We start from the raw sequence: 19,526 nt of genomic DNA, 5'->3' as shown, positions 1-19,526 counted from the left end.
CGTTTGAATTCACCTCAAGTTCTAATGCAAAGTAATGAATAGTGGTCGTTGGTCACACTGAACGTACGGCTGAGCGGTATTATGTTAACAGTAGACTAGTAACTAGTATACTCAACTGGTATGATCGAGCAGTCACACCTGCATTCAGAGGTATTGCTCTGATATTGAGGTGTCTTGAGACTCGCCATTACCTACAGTATAGTCTCATCCCGGAATAAAAGTCAGTTGTGAAGTAAATGGGGAGCTGAAACGGTACTGTACGTTAAGATACAATATACCCGTTTTTTCTTGAGTACTGCACAACATACGGAGATTTACTGTAGGCCCCATACAGACACTGTATGGAGACCAAGAGGGGGAAAAAATAAGCTGCAAATCTTCACTCTTGTTTTCCACCTGTTCAGCCCTTTCACCTGCAGGGTAAAATGAGCTGAACACAAAAACTGCAATTGCATCTTTGTACTAAACGTATGCATTTAGTGAGTGCCAAGGGCTATTAGAAAATTGTCCAGTCTAGACACAAGTAATTAAAAAAGAATGGGGGTTCCTCATGCCAACATGTCCTCCCACGGATGATAGCTTTCGGCGATAAATTGTCTCAGGAAGACGTCACAAAACTGATCCCTCTCAGGGAACTCGCCCACATGAGTCATCAGCAGAGCATCATAAAACAAGTGGGCAAATATGTTGAGACACTGTAATGACAAAGTTTCTAATCTTACTCGGTAACCAAAAATGTCATCTTTCGGAGATATTTTGGACTGCAATATTTTTTCCCCGACTCTTTCCACTGGGAACAGTTTGGGCCCTTTCTGTTCCAACATGACTGCGCTGCTTTTCCGAACGCAGAGCGAGCTGCATAAAGGTGTGTTTCGATGTGTTGGTATGGAAGAACTTCAATCCCCTAAAGAATCAGCGAGTGATTCATCATAACCTGGCAAATCTGCCCTGCTGGCTGCATGACTCATGCACAGTTCCAAATCGAATCACCGTACCCATTCCAAGCTGATGCGTATAGAAAATGGCGTACCAGGAGACAGGTATTTGTTGTAGGGGTTGATGGTCATAATCCCTATTCAGAGAACGATGGCGAGAGGTGAGAATTAGGTCAGCGGTACCATCCACGGTTTTATTGCTGCTGCTACTGTCTCCCCTAATGGCCTCTGTGTGCAGATAGCATGATTTAAGGGGGTCAGAGATGTTCCAGCCAATGACAAGCACTCTGGAAGCTGAGAAAACTGTCGGCTGCACTTGTACGAGCAATCTTAACGTGTGATGGTCGAGCGCAGCGTCATGATACTGTCGGTATCACGCTCATCAAGAAAGCACCCCGGAGGAAAGACATCAACCCTGCCGGCAGAGATCCTCTTGCCCTGTAGACACGCTTTGCAGTTATGAACTATCGCAGTAGTAAACATCACCATAAATGGATCATCTGACCAAAGGCAACAAGTGGATGACAGTTGTATGGATGAGAAGAGTCTGAGACAGGAATGCCTCAGACTGTGCGTTATTTATCTTGACATTCAAATCGGGTGTTTTTTTTTTAAGAGGCTTGGGGCCTGGGGGCAGGATTGAGGTCAGCAACCACAAGGTCAGTGAAATTCCAGTGTATTAAGACTTCCGTCTTGCACATGCATAGAAGGAGGTGCACCAATTTGTGCATATTTTGTGAGAATATGCGGAGAGATGAATGGGGCGTCAATTTTGGATGGGTAATAGTTGTTTTGTATATAAACGCCTCCACAAATGTTCGCATGAAAACCTTGCGCGGCAAGTACAAATTTATTATCATGTGACACGGAGGTACACAAGATTTATTTCGGAAAACTTTTGTGACAACTGGAGCACCGCTGACCTGCATTATTAATCATGCAACAAAACAATACATTGTCACGTTATTCAGTTGTTCACTGTGTAATGCGCACACATGATACATTTACACGAAACAAAGTTCAAAGTATTAAACATCATTGCCTCTTCCTCCAACAGTGAAGTTTTAGAGATTTAGACCCGAAATAGTGGAAGTTTAAAAAAGGCTCCACTGCTGGCTCAGTTCAATAAATATGCTCTCATGTGAAAATACAGTGGTTATACAGGCGCCCCTTTATCCGACAAGGACAACTGATGGATTTTAATGGTGGGAAGTTTTCCCACCGGAGGGGTGTGTGTGCAATTTGCCTGCGGGGGACTCCCACCACTTGGGACGCAGCAGCAGGTCCGTTGGAAGCTTTTACTGCAAAGTTTAGCCACTTTTCTGCTTTTGTCTGCTGGTCTGGTCCCCCCAGCGGGATCTTGGGAAAAATCATTCCACTCCCTGCTATCCCGAGAAGACGGAGTCCTGGACTGGTCAACGGGAGAGGAGGGGCTGAGGCGATCGGATGCCCCCCCGTGAGCAACGTTCAAAGTCAGGGGCTGGTTGTGCATTTGACTGTGGCCCACAGCAAGTTGATGATGATGATGATGTTGATAATGCTGCTGCCTTGGACTGGATTTTAGACAGTGAGCTCCCATTAAACTCTGGAAGGCCTTTTTAAACTCCTGGTTGGAGCACGGGTAAATGATGGGGTTGATGCAGCTGTTGAAGTAGCCCAGCCAGAAGGTGATCTTGAAGACTGTATCTGGTGGTCTGTAAGCAGGGAAGATGGAGCCTGTGGGAAACCATGAAACGCCACAGTATCACCAAACAGACAAATTCAGGCTCAGACTCCACTTTTTATCAAGCAAGCTACTTTATTGACCATCAAGCAGTATTCTTTTTGATTCAAGACTTTTGGGTTCACAACTAGATAAGCTAATAGTGTGTGCCGATGATTGCCCTCTTTCCAAACCAAAGGTCTGATTATCTGCATGCTCTAAATCAGGGGTCATCAATGTGGTGCCTGCAGGCATCAGGTAGCCCCCAAGGACCACAAAAAAGTGGGCCTATTCTAAAAATATTGGAGCTCACTAATGGCACATTGTGATTTTCTATTAATGTTGTATAAGTGATCATTTGAAAATGCAAAAACTAACAGAGATTTACAGAAATAAAGTGTTGACATTTATTCGTTTCCGACAAATTGTGAGAAAATCATGAATATGATCGGTATCTTCACATGATTGACTACAGTATAGTTATTATAACTTTAATCAAGTTTGAGCACATTTTTGTCACGTTGAGCCCGAGGCGATGAGAAATCGCCTCGTGCACAACAGAGAAAAACGAGGTGGATCCCCGGAGAAGCAGACAACGAAAAGATCTTGTGAGAACAAAGGGGTTTTAATAAAGAACAAAAGGAGCCCGAACAGGGAAAACGGTAACAGAAAACGCTGGTCAAATAAGGACCAGGAAAAAATAAGGAAGACAACCGAAAACGCTCGCGAAACGATAAAGGGCGAGGAACTACCGAGATAACAATTTGATCACAATAAGAAGTACGCGAAGATTGGGGCCGTAAGGCAATAGGGCAGCGAGAAGTAGTCAAACGACGAGAATAGCAAATAGAGAGCAATGGCACGGTAAGGAATTCTCCGGCAGTGAGATGACTGCCGGAGTCGCCTAATAAAGGCACGTAATCAGCCCGAAATAACGGGCAGGTGTGCCGAACAGGTGGCGGGAGAACCCGCCACCTGCTGGCGAGCACGCGACGTGACAATTTTCATATTTTGGGCATGTCCCTCAAACTGGCAGCCCTTCGCACTAAACAGAAGCCAAGAAAAATCTCTCCTATTTCATAAAGGTTGGTGACCCATGCTCTAAATCTTCCGGTGTGAGGTCGTTTCCTGACCTTTATTGAACCAAGACGCATATTTTAGCGTGGCCATAATCTCATGACACAACAACAATAAAAAATGTCACTAAAGGTAGATACACAGGTCAAACAAACAGCTTCTGCTATCGAATCAATGGAAGAGCATTCCATTTATCCTGCCTGTCACTATAAAACGCTGCCATAAATAGATAAACAAATAGGCAAGTGAAATCCTCACGACCAAGACCGAGGATGGCCTGTGATTGACAAATTGACTGCAATGACGACCAAACTAAATCTTGCACCGACGTAATTGTTTGGGCTCTATTTTTGTAAACAGCCACATATGTTGTCAGCAAAAAAAAAAAAAAACTAGTGCATCTTTATCTTCATGCTGGGGCAAGTCTATGTTTGGGAATTTGGCAGATCATGCTGTGCCTTACTCGGCTTTCCGGCAGACTAAGGGCCCAGGGCATACTGGTTAATTGGGTGACGGCAAGTAGACTAGACTTTAGACCCAGTGAAACTAGGTCTGAATTGTGGTCCATGGTGTCATGTTCCTGTCCTTGGCCTGGCCAGCAGGTGGCAGACTGGGCAGACTTTCTGGCTGCACACCTGCTGACAATCTTTCAATTAAGGAACTGTGTATTTAAAGACCAACAATCTGTCTGGTGGTTGTCGGAGTATTGTTTATGCCTTGATGCTTCCTTGCCCACAGACTCTTTACTATTGATCTCGTCGTGTTTCGCTTTTGAACTCTCTGTCCCATTTATTGCGTAAGTATGGCTTTGTGTTGTGATTTGGCTTTTTCTTGCGTATAGTTGATTCATTGTTTTTTCGTTTGTATTCTCTAGTGATGGGTCCATGAGGCCTCATGAGGCGTGTCGACACACTGACACACTGTGTTGATACTGTGCTGATACTGTGTCACTGACCACTGCCACCTGCTGGACCTTCAAGATTCCTGCATCCAACCCACTCAACAGACTTTACTGACTGATAATTTTTTTGTATATTGAACATATAAAATATACAATTCGGTAATAAATTGGCAAAAAGTGAAGGTAAGATATAAAAAAAGGAAAAGAAAATAGTCATCATCACAAATATGTGTTCAAAGGAGTAGAAAGAAGTAAAAAACCCTAGAGTCCTACCCCTTCTTATATATGAATTAATCATTTTTCAAAATAGAAAAGAAAGTCTACATATCAACAAATGCTTTTACCCTTATGTATGCTGTACTTATACATTTTTACAACTTTAGGTTTGTATATACAGTACATACTCATTGGAGCACAAGTATATGTCCATCCATCCATCCATCATCTACCGCTTATCCGGGGCCGGGTCGCGGGGGCAACAGCTTTAGCAGGGAAGCCCAGACTTCCCTCTCCCTAGCTACTTCTTCCAGCTCTCCCCGGGGGATCCCGAGGCGTTCCCAGGCCAGCTGGGTGACGTAGTCTCTCCAGCGTTTCCTGGGTCTTCCTCGGGGCCTCCTCCCGGTGGGACATGCCCGGAACACCTCACCAGGGAGGCGCTCAGGAGGCATCCGAATCAGATGCCCAAGCCACCTCATCTGGCTCCTCTCGATGTGGAGGAGAAGCGGCTCGACTCTGAGCCCCTCCCGGATGACCGAGCTCCTCACCTTATCTCTAAGGGAGAGCCCGGACACCCTGCGGAGAAAACTCATTTCGGCCGCTTGTATCCGGGATCTCGTTCTTTCGGTCACGACCCATAGCTCGTGGCCATAGATGAGGGTTGGGACGTAGATCGACCGGTAAATTGAGAGCTTCGCCCTTTGGCTCAGCTCCTTCTTCACCACGACAGACCGATACAACGTCCGCATCACAGCAGACGCTGCACCGATCCGCCTGTCGATCTCTCGCTCCCTCCTGCCCTCACTCGTGAACAAGACCCCAAGATACTTAAACTCCTCCACTTGGGGTAATATCTCCTCCCCGACCCGGAGGGGGCACTCCACCCTTTTCCGACTGAGGACCATGGTTTCAGATTTGGAGGTGCTGATTTTCATCCCAACCGCTTCACACTCGGCTGCGAAACGCTCCAGTGAGAGTTGTAGAGCCCCGTTTGAAGGAGCCAACAGCACCACATCATCTGCAAAAAGCAGGGATGTAATACTGAGGCCCCCAAAACGGACTCCCTCAACGCTTCGGCTGCGCCTAGAAATTCTGTCCATAAAGGTTATGAACAGAATCGGCGACAAAGGGCAGCCTTGGCGGAGTCCTACCCCCACTGGAAACGGTTCCGACTTACTGCCGGCAATGCGAACCAAACTCTGACATCGGTGGTATAGTGACCGAACAGCCCGTATCAGGGGGTTCGGTACCCCATACCCACGAAGCACCCCCCACAGAACTCCCCGAGGGACACGGTCAAACGCCTTCTCCAAGTCCACAAAACACATGTAGACTGGTTGGGCGAATTCCCACATACCCTCAAGGACCCTGCTAAGGGTGTAGAGCTGGTCCACTGTTCCACGGCCGGGACGAAAACCACACTGCTCCTCCTCAATCTGAGGCTCGACTTCCTGACGGACCCTCCTCTCCAGCACCCCTGAATAGACCTTACCAGGGAGGCTGAGGAGTGTGATCCCTCTGTAGTTGGAACACACCCTCCGGTCCCCCTTTTTAAAAAGAGGGACTACCACCCCGGTCTGCCAATCCAGAGGCACTCTCCCTGTTGACCACGCGATGTTGTAGAGGCGTGTCAACCAGGACAGCCCCACAACATCCAGAGCCTTGAGGAACTCCGGGCGGATCTCATCCACCCCTGGGGCCTTGCCACCGAGGAGCTTTTTAACCACATCGGTGACTTCAACCACAGAGATAGGAGAGCCCACCTCAGAGTCCTCGGACTCTGCTTCCTCCAAGGAAGGCGTGTTGGTGGAGTTGAGGAGGTCTTCGAAGTACTCTGCCCACCGGTTCACAACGTCCCGAGTCGAAGTCAGCAGCGCCCCATCCCCACTGTACACAGTGTTAGTGGTGCACTGCTTCCCCCTCCTGAAAGGTCGGATGGTGGACCAGAATTTCCTCGAAGCCGTCCGGAAGTCGGCTTCCATGGCCTCACCGAACTCTTCCCACGCTCGGGTTTTTGCCTCGGCGACCACCGAAGCCGCGGTCCGCTTGGCCAGTCGATACCCGTCAGCTGCCTCTGGGGTCCCACAGGCCATAAAGGCTCGATAGGACTCCTTCTTCAGCTTGACGGCATCCCTTACTGCTGGTGTCCACCAGCGAGTACGGGGATTGCCGCCACGACAGGCACCAACCACCTTACGGCCACAACTCAGATTGGCCGCCTCAACAATAGAGGCACGGAACATGGTCCACTCGGGCTCAATGTCCCCCGCCTCCCCCGGAACATGGGAAAAGCTCTGTCGAAGGTGGGAGTTGAAACTCCTTCTGACGGGGGATTCCGCCAGACGCTCCCAACAAACCCTCACGATACGTTTGGGTCTGCCAGGACGGACTGGCATCTTCCCCCACCATCGGAGCCTACTCACCACCAGGTGGTGATCAGTTGACAGCTCCGCCCCTCTCTTCACCCGAGTGTCCAGAACATGCGGCCGCAAATCCGATGATACAACTACAAAGTCGATCATCGAACTGCGGCCTAGGGTGTCCTGGTGCCAAGTGCACATATGGACACCCTTATGTTTGAACAAGGTGTTCGTTATGGACAATCCGTGGCGAGCACAGAAGTCCAATAACAAAACACCACTCGAGTTCTGATCGGGGGGGCCGTTCCTCCCAATCACGCCCCTCCAGGTATCACTGTCATTGCCCACGTGAGCATTGAAGTCGCCCAGCAGAACAAGGGAGTCCCCAGCAGGAGCACTCTCCAGCACACCCTCCAAGGACTCCAAAAAGGGTGGGTATGCTGAGCTGCTGTTTGGTGCATATGCACAAACAACAGTCAGGACCCGTCCACCCACCCGAAGGCGGAGGGAGGCAACCCTCTCGTCTACCGGTGTGAACCCCAATGTACAGGCACTGAGCCGGGGGGCAATGAGTATGCCCACACCTGCTCTGCGCCTCTCACCGTGAGCAACTCCAGAGTGGAAGAGAGTCCAACCCCTCTCGAGAGAACTGGTACCAGAACCCAAGCTGTGTGTGGAGGCAAGTCCGACTATATCCAGTCGGAAATTCTCTGCCTCACACACCAGCTCGGGCTCCTTCCCTGCCAGAGAGGTGACATTCCATGTCCCAAGAGCTAGCTTCTGCAGCCGAGGATCGGACCGCCAGGGTCCCCGTCTTTGGCTGCCGCCCAGCTCACATAGCACCCGACCCCTTTGGCCCCTCTCATGGGTGGTGAGCCCATGGGAAGGGGGACCCACGTTGCCTCTTCGGGCTGTGCCCGGCCGGGCCCCATGGGTGTAGGCCCGGCCACCAGGCGCTTGCCAACGAGCCCCACCTCCAGACATACATATACTTGTATGATGACAAGTATATGTCGATTTTCTCATATTCATAATGGATGCTACATTTCATTAATATATTAAATAATCTCATCAATGTATTCCTGATGTATTGCTATATTTCATGGGTGTATCGAATTTATTAGCTTAATTCTGATTTGTGTAGTTGTCTTGTACTACTCTCAAATTCATTTTTAATCTCAGCAAGAGAGTTACTCATTTTACTGGTCCGTTTCAGAATCATTCCACAGATTTACACCTATTACAGATACACTCCTTTGCGTGATGTTTGTTCGTGTTTTGGATTTTTCTGTATAGGTTAGTACCCCTTAAATTATGACAACTTCCTCGAATTTTAAAAAGCTTCTGGATGTTTTGGCAAAGGAGGTTATTGTGTGCTTTGTACATTAATTGGGCGATTTTGAAGTCAACCAGGTCATGAGATTTCATTGTTTAATTTGATAAACAGTGGATTTGTGGGTTCCGTCTATTTGGAGCCAGTGATTGTTCTGATTGCTTTGTATTGTAGTTTTAAAACAGTGTTTTACTGGCATTTCCCCATATTTCCACACAATAGGTCAAATATGGAAGTAATAAAAGTGTGTACAATGATTTCTTATTCAGCACATCCTTAGTTTTGGGAGGATCCCTATGGTTTGGGATATTTTTCTTTTATTATCTATTATGTAGCTGCCAGCACGGTTTTGCATCTACAACTGTTCCAAGACATTTTCATAAGGTCATTCATCGATTTGATGAAGTGTATACAATATCATTCACATCCATGCATTCATTTTGCAACATTCAATGTGTTCAAATAATGTGAAGATCATTTGAATGAGGATGCTTGTGGGCTTTGATTGCACATTTTTATTGAGGAAAAATAAGATGCTCCAATGTTTTAAACTTCAGCCTGTTGCGTCTTTTACAAGCAATTTCTCCTGCTGTGAAGAACACACGCTCACAAGGGACGGATGTGGCTGGCGTACAAAGGAACTCCTTTGCGAGGTGGGAGAGGTTTGGGAAAGAAGTGTGTTGGTCCTTCCAGTACAGCTGCTTCCTGGAACCTTGATTGTCAAACATGGAGTGGAGAGTCAACCAATAATTACTGATTGTCAATTAATCATCAACATAGCAACCGTGAAAAGATGAGTGAACGTTTGTATACCTGGCGTAATACCGGGTGTATCGCGAACTTCATTCTCATGCTTGGCCCGATAATGCCTCAGCATGGTGGAGGTGCTTCTGTTGGCGAATTGACTTGGCAAATTCGACATTTCACCTGTAATGAAATGTGAATAAGAAGTAACTAAGAGTTACCTTGAAATGTATTCGGATTAGAATGGTACAACACGTCAATAATCTGAGAGGCACTCGGCGAGTGACTCTCGCCGAGAGGCTCTCGGCGACAGAAGGCGATTTGAATAAATAAATAATACCTTATTCTCCAGGACATCAAAATGGTCCCACACGGCGGATGATTTGCGTCTCTGCTCCATAATTGGCAAGGAAGGCAAGGCACGAACACGAAGTCTGCACTGACACGAGCTTCGACAAGCGAGCGTGAGTGAGGTCTGGCTTGTTTCGGCAGGTGTTCCTTATAAACACTGTGTGGCGGGCTTTTGCTGCGTCAACGCCCTCTGCACTGAGTCGACGCCCCCTGGACTAAGTGGCGCAGCCTGTACTGTGCCAAGCAACCGATGCAGTCTAAACTGCACCGGTGCAGTTCACGTGTCAATTAGCAGCCTGGACTGTGTCAACGCAGCCGATGTGTCAATTAGCAGCCTGGACTGTGTCAACACAGTCGATGTGTCAATTAGCAGCCTGGACTGTGTCAACGCAGCCGGTGTGTCAATTAGAAGCCTGGACTGTGTCAACGCAGTTCACGTGTCAATCACGTGACGTAATGAGCCAGCACATGCATCGACACGTGGTTTGCTCTGTGAGCCCGGCGCATGTGTCAATGCATCGGTGTCACTGGACCCATCACTAGTATTCTCGGTTCTTAGTCTCTTGCCTTTTGTGCAAGCGCTTTTTGTTATTCGATTTTGTGGTCCCTGGTCCTTGTTTTGACCAGCACTTTATGCTACTACTTTGTCGGTGCGAATTTTGTACATTAAATATTTTTTGCTTCGGAGACTTTGTCTGGCGTCTACACTTTTGGGTTCCAAAACTTGATTCGGTTAGTCCGAATCGTGACACAGGGTGCTGTAATGTGATTTTGGTGGATTTGATCCAAGTACAGGCAGACATATTATGCGCCCCACTGATACGTCATCATATTTCATTCATAAATTGGAGCATACGGGCATCAAACCTTCTGATTCGTTGTAGTAATCCATTTTTAAAATGTATTATTGTTACTATTGTGATTTTCATGAAATGCTGTCTCCCTACCCACTCCAAGGCATCCAATTTTACACCATCCACAAGCGAAGATCTTGTAGTTCCTTATAAACATACTTTGCACGCAAAATCTCCTGCACAGACTTCAGCGAGTCCATTATGCTTTCCGCCATGTAGACTGTGCACCACTGCTGTGCTGAATTTAAACTGAATGAAGGAAGATGTTTCAATTGGCCAGGAATCAAGTCAGTTGTGTTCAGTCCCACAATGGCGCAAACTAAAAACTCCACCCATGCCCATTTTCAAAACTTATTTTCATGCCCAGTGCAAGTCGAGCACAAAGCAAAATCTAACTGTGCGCATGGGTGGAGTTTTCTTTCTTTTGGTATTTTCATCGAATTTCCATAGGTATAATTCAATGTAAGGGGGTGTTTGTGCCTTTGTGGGATGGAACATGGCCAACCCATTAAAATCAGGGCGGTTTAAGTGCACCCATGCTTGACATTACAGAAGCGGAAATCGACTCACTGGGGTCCATGCATTACATTGGTGAGCGCAAAGTGCATTTATACAGGTGAAATGCAAGATTCCCCCCTTGTGGATGATGTGCCGTGGGAGATTGGAGACTACCTTGCACCCATGACCGTGCGTTTGTGTGTGATACCACCCTCACCCCTTAAACTTGTGCCGCACAGTCGGGGCTTTCCTATTCATATATTTTAAAGAGGATAATGATTATAAGTCATTCATTGAATTGATTTCTACAATGGTTCTAAGGAATTGTCCCACGTTGTTTTCAAATTTGTTTGGCAGTCAATCACAGGGCCAACAATGACAAACCACTACAGTATTTAGTCACATTCATCAATTTGATATGCTCAATAGCCCCTGGAGCATAGATGTAATGTGCATAGGCTATTATTAATAAAATATATTGGTAAATGTTAAGACAATGTAGTATTTTAGTAGTCATAATGAAAAATAAAATGTTATGCACTCTGCACTGGGGAATTTTGGCCATCTGACAATACTGTGTAAAGGCCAGAGTGCGTTATGGGATTTTTCAGTCTGTTTGTCTGTCAACTATGTGTCCGGGACATTGGGGAGAAGCTGGCGTGTGAAAGGCCTTATTGGACGGGCTGCTGCAATGTCAAACACTGGCTTTGAAAAATGAGATTGCGATACAGAGATAGATGGAAAGACAGGTGAAGAGAGCTTGGGAGCAAATCATTTTGTGCCTCACCATACAGTTCCATCATTTTATCCCCAGCTGGGCCAAAAAAAAGACCTCTGTTATTGCCTGTACTCTTGGTAGTTTCATTTTTGGTTTGACAAGACTCATCAAGCATCGTTGCCTTGCGTGCAACCGGTTGTCAAGATTTTCGCATCACATGTGCAATGTCTCAGATAATGTCTTCACCCTGTTAAAAATATGATCAGCACAATCAAAATAGAAATGTGTTGGGGAGGAAAAAAACAGTTTAACATCCAGTTCCAACATTGTGTTCTGAACCTATATTAGCAATATCTGTCACTAAGTGTGCAAACTGGACACAATACAAATGCTTTATTTGAAATGTTCCTTTTATTGTTCCTGTTTACATCTACTGAGTAGGGTTTATTTAATTCAGAAATAAATAAATAAACACTTCAACGCAATCACCCATATAACTGGAGTGCAATAAACCTCTATCCTGACTCTGGAAGTGCAATAACCCAAACCTCATAACGTCATATCCTTGTAGTCTGCAATATGTAGATACTGTACTGCATAGTCAGGGCATCATGCGACTACAACATGTAGATTATTGCTATTTCTTTCATTATGCATTCTTAATTCTTTCAATGAAAGAATGCATACAGTATATGGTGTAAGTCTTTAGTACCTATATATTTTAATTATAGTACAGTGCTGTGTGTTGATGGACTTTTTAGCCACTTTGACATTGTAAAAACGAATACATTGATTGATTTCAGCAGCAGTGGGCATTCCGTCATGTACTGATGAAAGGTCTGTGACACTCTCACGGACGCGTTGCACATTTTGCAGACGAATAATGTGTATCATGTGTTTTGAATACAAGCAGGGTTGCTCCCACTGACTATACAGTAATCCCTCACTACGTTGCGCTTCACGTCTTGCGGCTGCAGCGATTCGCTGTTTTTTCCGAGATACTGTAAAAATCATTCATTCATTCATTCATTTTCCGAATCCCTTAATCCTCACTAGGGTCGCGGGGGGTGCTGGAGCCTATCCTAGCCGTCTTCGGGGGCGGGGAACACCCTGAACCAGTTGCCAGCCAATCGCAGGGCACACAGAGACTAACAACCATGCGCACTCACACTCACACCTCGGGACAATTTAGCGTGTTCAATCAGCCTGCCATGCATGTTTTTGGAACGTGGGAGGAAACCGGAGTACCCGGCGAAAACCCACGCAGGCCCGGGGAGAACATGCAAACTCCACCCAGGAAGGCCGGAGCTGGAATTGAACCCGGTACTTCTGCACTGTGAAGTCAACGTGCTAACCACTGGACTACCGGACCGTGTAAAAAATAATATAAAACAATAATAATAATGGAAAAAATGAAAAAAAAACGGCCATATTGCAGAAAGACGTGTTGTTTCATGTTGATGCGTGAGGTAGGTTTCCCTGTCTGTCGAACAAAGAACTGCGTTTTTACCTGTAATGTGTGATTCTATACATGCCTAATCAAACAAGGCACGTGACTGGTTCCCGGAGCGACATCGACCAACGAGAGCGCGTGTTAATTCATCTCGTAAACTGATTGGCTGTGCATCATCGCAAGCCACACCCAGCACCTTCTCTTGTTGCGTCTGGTCACGCTGTTGACTGTCTCGCATACTGTATCTTTTTAAGTGATTTTTTTTTTAATTAGTCTAGCTGCGTTCCAGCCCCTTGCACCGTTAAGGCAATGTGACCCTGGTGTGTGGGAGCATGTTGGCCTGCTCGTTAATCCACGGAGGTGACACTATCAACAGGAACACATTGCTTCGACGACAGTGGGAGCTCGGTTCGCAGTCTTAATGGGGTCGAGAGCCTTATTTTGAAGGGTTTTTCAGATACGTCACAAGGAAGCAGTGACGGCTCAGACGAAGGCATAAATGACACCCGAAACTGTCAGTTAGTTCAGAGTTGAGTTGTCGAATAAAAAAGAACATTGAAACACATTTCAAGTAATACGAAGACAATATGAAAGGGTGCCCAGGCTAGTGACAAATGACGGCCCTGCAAAATTCAGACACCTGCATTTAAATAGCAAGATAATTTATTTTCTCATTCGTGAACAAACTTAAATGCAAGCAATAGCAATAATTGTGTTGTAATAGTATGAGATCAAATATGTGTACAATACATAACCTTAAAATGTGGAGGTTTATTGCACATTATGGGTACATCTTATTCGCTTTTTAAAAATTTATTTATGTATTTATTTTTTATGAGTATTACTCCTCTGTACTCCGGTCTATTAGAAGCTCCCCCCTTTTGAAGATCCTATTGATAACTTGAAATTATTCGAGGAGCGAGGAAGGAAAAATGTGTTCTCCCAGACTGCAGATAGAGGTTTATTGTACTTGTGGGTGATGATGTTGGTATTTGGGTGCAGGTAAAACACTTTGCAAAAAGGTTTCTCACTCCTCTTCTAGTTCAAATCACTTCAGAAATGATTTGTTGGGAGAGATTTGTCACGGTTATTTGTTCAGTTCTTTTTATTTCTATTTTTAACCATATATTTGGATGATTTATAGCAATTTACCCCGAACATGTATTGAGCCAATAGAGGTTTTACTTTTGAAAAGTCTCACAGCACATCCCCAAATAAAAATATCACCAAAGATAGGTGGTTCATTTTCATGGAATCTGTTCAACAACAAAAAAAAGTATACCACGTTGGTTTTATAATGATTATGTAAATATCTACCATGCTGGTACACTGAAAGTATGTTTTTGCATAACAGTATAGCCAAAAGTGCATGACAGTAAAGCCCAATAGATTCATAAAAATCCTGTGTGTTGCACAATGGGTTGCCCCTTAATGATCCTAACTACTCATTAAACCCGTTACACTCTTGTCTTTATACAACCATAATAACGGTGTAGACATGCAATAAATGACAGGTTCACAAATTCATTGAGATCTCAGAAATAAAACCATTTATTTTGCTGTTGGGCGGCTAAGTGGTCGACTGGTTAACGTGTTTGCCTCACAGTGCAGAGGCGCAAGGTTCGATTCTGTATTCGGCCTTCCTGTGTGGAGTTTGTATGTTCTCTCCGTGCCTGCGTGGGTTTTCACGGTGTACTCTGGTTTCCTCCCACATTCCAAAATCCTGCATGGCTGGTTGATGGAACACTCTAAATTCTCCCTTGGTGTGCATGTGAGCGTGGATGGTTGTTTGTTCATGTGTGCCCTGCGATTGGATGGCAACAAATTCAGGGTGTCCTCCGCCTACTGCCCGAAAACAGCTGCGGTAGATTCCAGTATGGCCAGCGACCCTTGTGAGGATAAACGGATCAGAAATTGGATAGCTGGATGGATAGTTTGCTGTTTTCTACCGTGCCAAGTCAAAATGACTGCTTCATCATGGCACTTCAGATCAAAGAAGCGGATCGTATCAGCATGTTTAGTTTGCATTTAAAATGGACTAAAACACGTATTCCAGGGTCATGTCACGTTATATTAATTGTTTCACACACCATTAGTAACTCCTGTTACATTGTTACGTATTCCCACTATAGCCATTCACTGCCCATAGCAGAAAATGGACAAATTAAAAACAAGATCACAGGTGGTGGGCCATAAGTTTATTCAAAAGTAATGGCGGCGGGCTGTTGCTTCTTTTCACCACTGAGAGATTACAAAGATTCCAAGGCAGGGGTCACTTGTACTCGAAGGCCGCTATCCTGCATTTTTTAGTGGTTTCCCTCCTCCACCACACCTGATTGACATGATCAGCTCTGCAGGAGCCTGATGACAGTCCTGATCATTTGACTCAGGTAAACTGGAGGAGGGAAACCTCTAAAACTTGCAGTATAGTGGCCCCCAAGGAAGGGGCTTTGACACCTGTGCACTGTAAATAAATGACATGGCAAAAAAATAAAACTGTGAATGATGGAGTATAGTTTACCGTCACTACAAATGACGAATACAATAAAAAACACATTGTTAAATAATCGGTCTCCTACAATCGTGAGAAACTGTAAAAGGAAATGGCCTTGGGAAGATTACGAAAGAAGAAATATTTTGTGTGAGAAATGCTGTTAAATAATTTCAACAGCTGCCATTACTCTTAACTGCAAAAGGAAATTGTGTTTCCAAAAAGGCCTTTAAACCTTTGACGGTTTGTTATAGCTCACATCAGTCATCGAATTCCTTTGCGAATTAATTCAATTTTTTTCTTTCACTGGTCTCACCCCTGCACATCCGGTATGCTATGCAAGGCTGGTGATATGTGTGATTTTCCCTGAGGCTTGTCTCCATTAAGTAAGTGGACATTAATAAAGTCTGATATGGGTTTGATGGCTCTGCCTGTCTGTTTCTAAAATTCAGATTAAATGATCCACAGACACAAGGGTCAGAGGACGCTGGATTGTCATTTCAATCATGGAGCTGCATGTGAAAGGCATTGCTCTCACATTCAGAGCTATTGTTGACAGACAAGTATACGCTTGAAGCTGTCAGCTATCTCAAAGGTTTGCATAGAGCCTATTTACGATGCGTCTACCTGGCCAGGTTAACAGCATTGTCAGTGTAGAGGTTATGCAGCTTCCATGCATGTGGATTTTATTGTCCTAGAGGAGGCATTTGAATTGCCGTCATTGAACTTTTAAGTCTGCTAGTTCTTAAAACGGTCCCAGGGATATAAAACGATGCATGGTCATTGAATGTGATTGTCTTGTCTCCTTACGTGCGCTGTGACTGACTGGTGACTAGTGCAGGGTGTCGTCTGTTTTTTGCCTCAAGTCGGCTCATCCGAATTCACTGACGATATAGCCAGCATTGAATCATGTTCGATGATTATTGGGTTATCTTATGGCATAACTAATCCTATCAGTTAAGAGATGTGGCAGAACAACATGCAAAAACTTTTGAAGAGAGCTCACAGTTTATGAATACGAATAGCACTGAAGCAAAAACAAGATGATACTCACTGATGGGGAGGACCAGGAAAAAAGGCAGCCAGCACAGTACAAAGCAGCCCACGACAATGCCCAACGTCTTGGCGGCCTTTTTCTCCCGTGAGAACTTGAGCAATCGCAGTGCAAAATGCGTACGACTGCGAAGGGCCTCGTCGTCACTTGCAGTTGTGTTGCCTCGATGGATCCTGAGGATAACAAACTCTGAATCCGACTTCTCTGTCTTGTGACCCTCCCTGAGGCCCTGGCTCTCTTTGTGGGCCACCACATACACCCTGCAGTACATGGCCAGGATGATGGCCAGGGGGAGGTAGAAGGAGCCCACGGCGGAGAAGATAGCGTAGGCCGGCTCCTCGGTGATCTTGCAGATGGATTCGTCATCCGGGGCCGGCTCCTTCCAGCCAAACAGAGGGCCGATGGATATGATGACTGACAGCACCCACAGCAGCATGACAGCCAGCAGGGCCCTGCGCTTTGTCATTATAGCTGGATGACGTAGCGGGTAGCTGACCCCAATGTAGCGATCCACAGATATCACGCACAGGCTCATTATTGAGGCTGTGCAGCAGAGCACATCAACAGCTGCCCAAACATTGCAAAAGACCCGTCCAAACACCCACCGGTCAAGGATCTCAAATATGGCAGAGAAGGGGAGTACCGTAGAGCTCAGTAGCAGGTCTGCTACCGCAAGATTAACGATGAAATAATGGGTCACTGTACGCAGGTGTCTGTGGCAAACTACTGAGAGGATAACCAGGATGTTCCCAACTACTCCAAACACGATGAAGACGCCCAGCACCAAGCCCAGAATAACAGCCTTCACCACATTGAGTTCTGGAGTCAGCACCTGGCTGCAGTTGGAGCAGTTTTGAGTCAGAGGAGCAGGTGTCATTTTGTGCAGCACAGGCACCATCTATGCCAGTACCACAATGATGCCGAGCAGAGTTTGTATGCAGCCTCTGTTGAACCACAGCGTACAGTTTTTGTTTTAGTTTTCACCCCAGGTGGAGGAGGACATTGGCACATGTCATAAATGGAAGTAGTCAGCCTTGACAATACACAGCGTGAAAGATGTTGCTGCTGAGTGACCCATTATGTTGCAATCACATGATGTATGCGGCAACACAATGAGAGGAGCTTAATATATCCATGAGTGTAATTCCTCCTTGAAAAATGTTCATGTTCCATATTGAAAATCGGTTCAACTGAATGCTACATTGCACATTTTCTCAAAAATCCTCAATAGACATGTCGGTATGCACTCATCTAAACATGTTGGATGAGATCCCAAAGTTGGAGTTCTGTGACAAAGGATGTCAGCAGTGGGATGGCCCAGTTGGGAGCACCCTTGGGACAGGTGATGCGAAATTTAAGGTACCTGTAACTGACATGGAGATGCCATTGGATAGGCTGACTGCGTGGGACACAGTTTTGTATCTCGTCCCTTTGTTGTACGGTTTCGGTCGAATAAAATTGAATTCCTTTGAAAGTGCAATTCCTAAAAGTTCTCTGATATGTCTTTGTGATTGGTACCAGAAGGGGAATGGGGAATGGTAATCAGAAAGTCCATTAGCGCACAAAACTCTGGTGCAAAAACTGGCTCATAGTCAGTGTAGAGCTTTTTCAATCTAGTCCAGTCGGTTTCAAATCCAGGTGTGGAGTTTTACTCTTCAAAAACAAAATTCAAGTCCATGACACAATTGCGAGTGTGTGCAGTTAGGTTCCAGATTCCTCCTGTTGACGGCTGGATTAATTGCAGTGTGAATACAGCAAGCATGGAACAGTTGCAGCACCCAGAACCTATGAAAGGAAATAGGAAATTAAAACTGACATTCATCAGAAAATAAAGGCAGCCGTCCTTGTTTTGTCTTTTTTTCTTTTGTTTTTTTGCATTGTTTTTCTCACTTTCTTTCTGTGAGTCAAAACCTTCATCGCTATGTAGAAGAGGCAATGTTTAAGGCTCATCCTGGCAGATCTGTGTGAATTCTTTATATTCTTATCAACAAAACACGACCCAAAGTTGCAGATGAGAGAAACAATTGTTAAAACTGATATGCAGCTTCTTTTTTTCCCCCTCGGTTGATCTGGGAAACATCACATATGTAAAACGCAGCACATCAGAAAAATATCTGGAAAAGTAATGACATAGTCTCATACATACATCGAAGAGAGAGGTACAGATATTATAATGACCCAAAACACATATAAATCATCGATGTGGCTTCGTCGTGAAATCATTTGAGATTGTTAAAATCAGACAATCTATAAATGGTGAGAGGTGAAGGCATCATGTAGTCCTCTTGTCTGTCTCCCTCTCTCCCCTGCTCGCCGCACTATTAACCACTGACATTTTGCAAATCTCTGCTCAATAGTGCACAGAAGGCTCTTTGGAGTGTTTGATGGATTCCGCGTCGCTGATAAGTTCTGCTGTGTGCTCGCCTCAATGAAGGTGTGGCACAGCTTGTATCCAGAGGTCATTTGGAACCAGCAGCTCAGCACCTCTTCCACCCACACTACCCCAAAGATGTATGTGTCAGCTGAGACGTGCATTGCCTTCGAGGAGATTACAAAAGTAATATGTAAATGCTTGTCCACGGTGGCATTTCACAAGACAGTTTCACCACAATCATTGTGGACTGTATGCATTTGAAATTAAACCCCACTAGAGCCGGTCGCAATGAAATTGTTTGGTCTCTCTATATATATATAAAACGCATGGCATTTACCAAACTGAAGGAAATCATTTTGAGGTAATAGTCCATGCATGCAACCAGGATTGCTTTGCTTATATTCGAGTGTTCCATTTTATTAAACCGAGCCCATTTCTTGAGTGTGAAGATTTAAGATGAGCCTG

The 19,526-nt window shown here is 45.4% G+C and overlaps 1 protein-coding gene and 1 long non-coding RNA gene across 2 annotated transcripts; both read right to left on the bottom strand.

Annotated features, from left to right (window-relative positions):
* Nucleotides 1-365: 365 nt before the first annotated feature.
* adra1aa (adrenoceptor alpha 1Aa) lies at nt 366-17,594 on the bottom strand. Its single transcript, XM_052068751.1, has 2 exons — nt 16,688-17,594; nt 366-2,651 (listed from the first exon to the last, which is right to left on the bottom strand). Exons 1-2 carry the CDS (start codon nt 17,583-17,585, stop codon nt 2,092-2,094), a joined length of 1,458 nt encoding a protein of 485 aa, XP_051924711.1. The 5' UTR covers nt 17,586-17,594; the 3' UTR covers nt 366-2,091.
* On the bottom strand, nt 9,054-9,777 carry LOC127602564 (uncharacterized). Its single transcript, XR_007962827.1, has 3 exons — nt 9,609-9,777; nt 9,338-9,451; nt 9,054-9,236 (listed from the first exon to the last, which is right to left on the bottom strand). It is a non-coding gene; the product is annotated as an uncharacterized LOC127602564 (long non-coding RNA).
* Nucleotides 17,595-19,526: the final 1,932 nt, after the last annotated feature.

This window comes from Hippocampus zosterae, chromosome 6 (genome assembly GCF_025434085.1).
Source record: "Hippocampus zosterae strain Florida chromosome 6, ASM2543408v3, whole genome shotgun sequence".
Classification (NCBI taxonomy): domain Eukaryota; kingdom Metazoa; phylum Chordata; class Actinopteri; order Syngnathiformes; family Syngnathidae; genus Hippocampus; species Hippocampus zosterae.
This window is presented reverse-complemented; position numbering and strand designations above follow the sequence as displayed.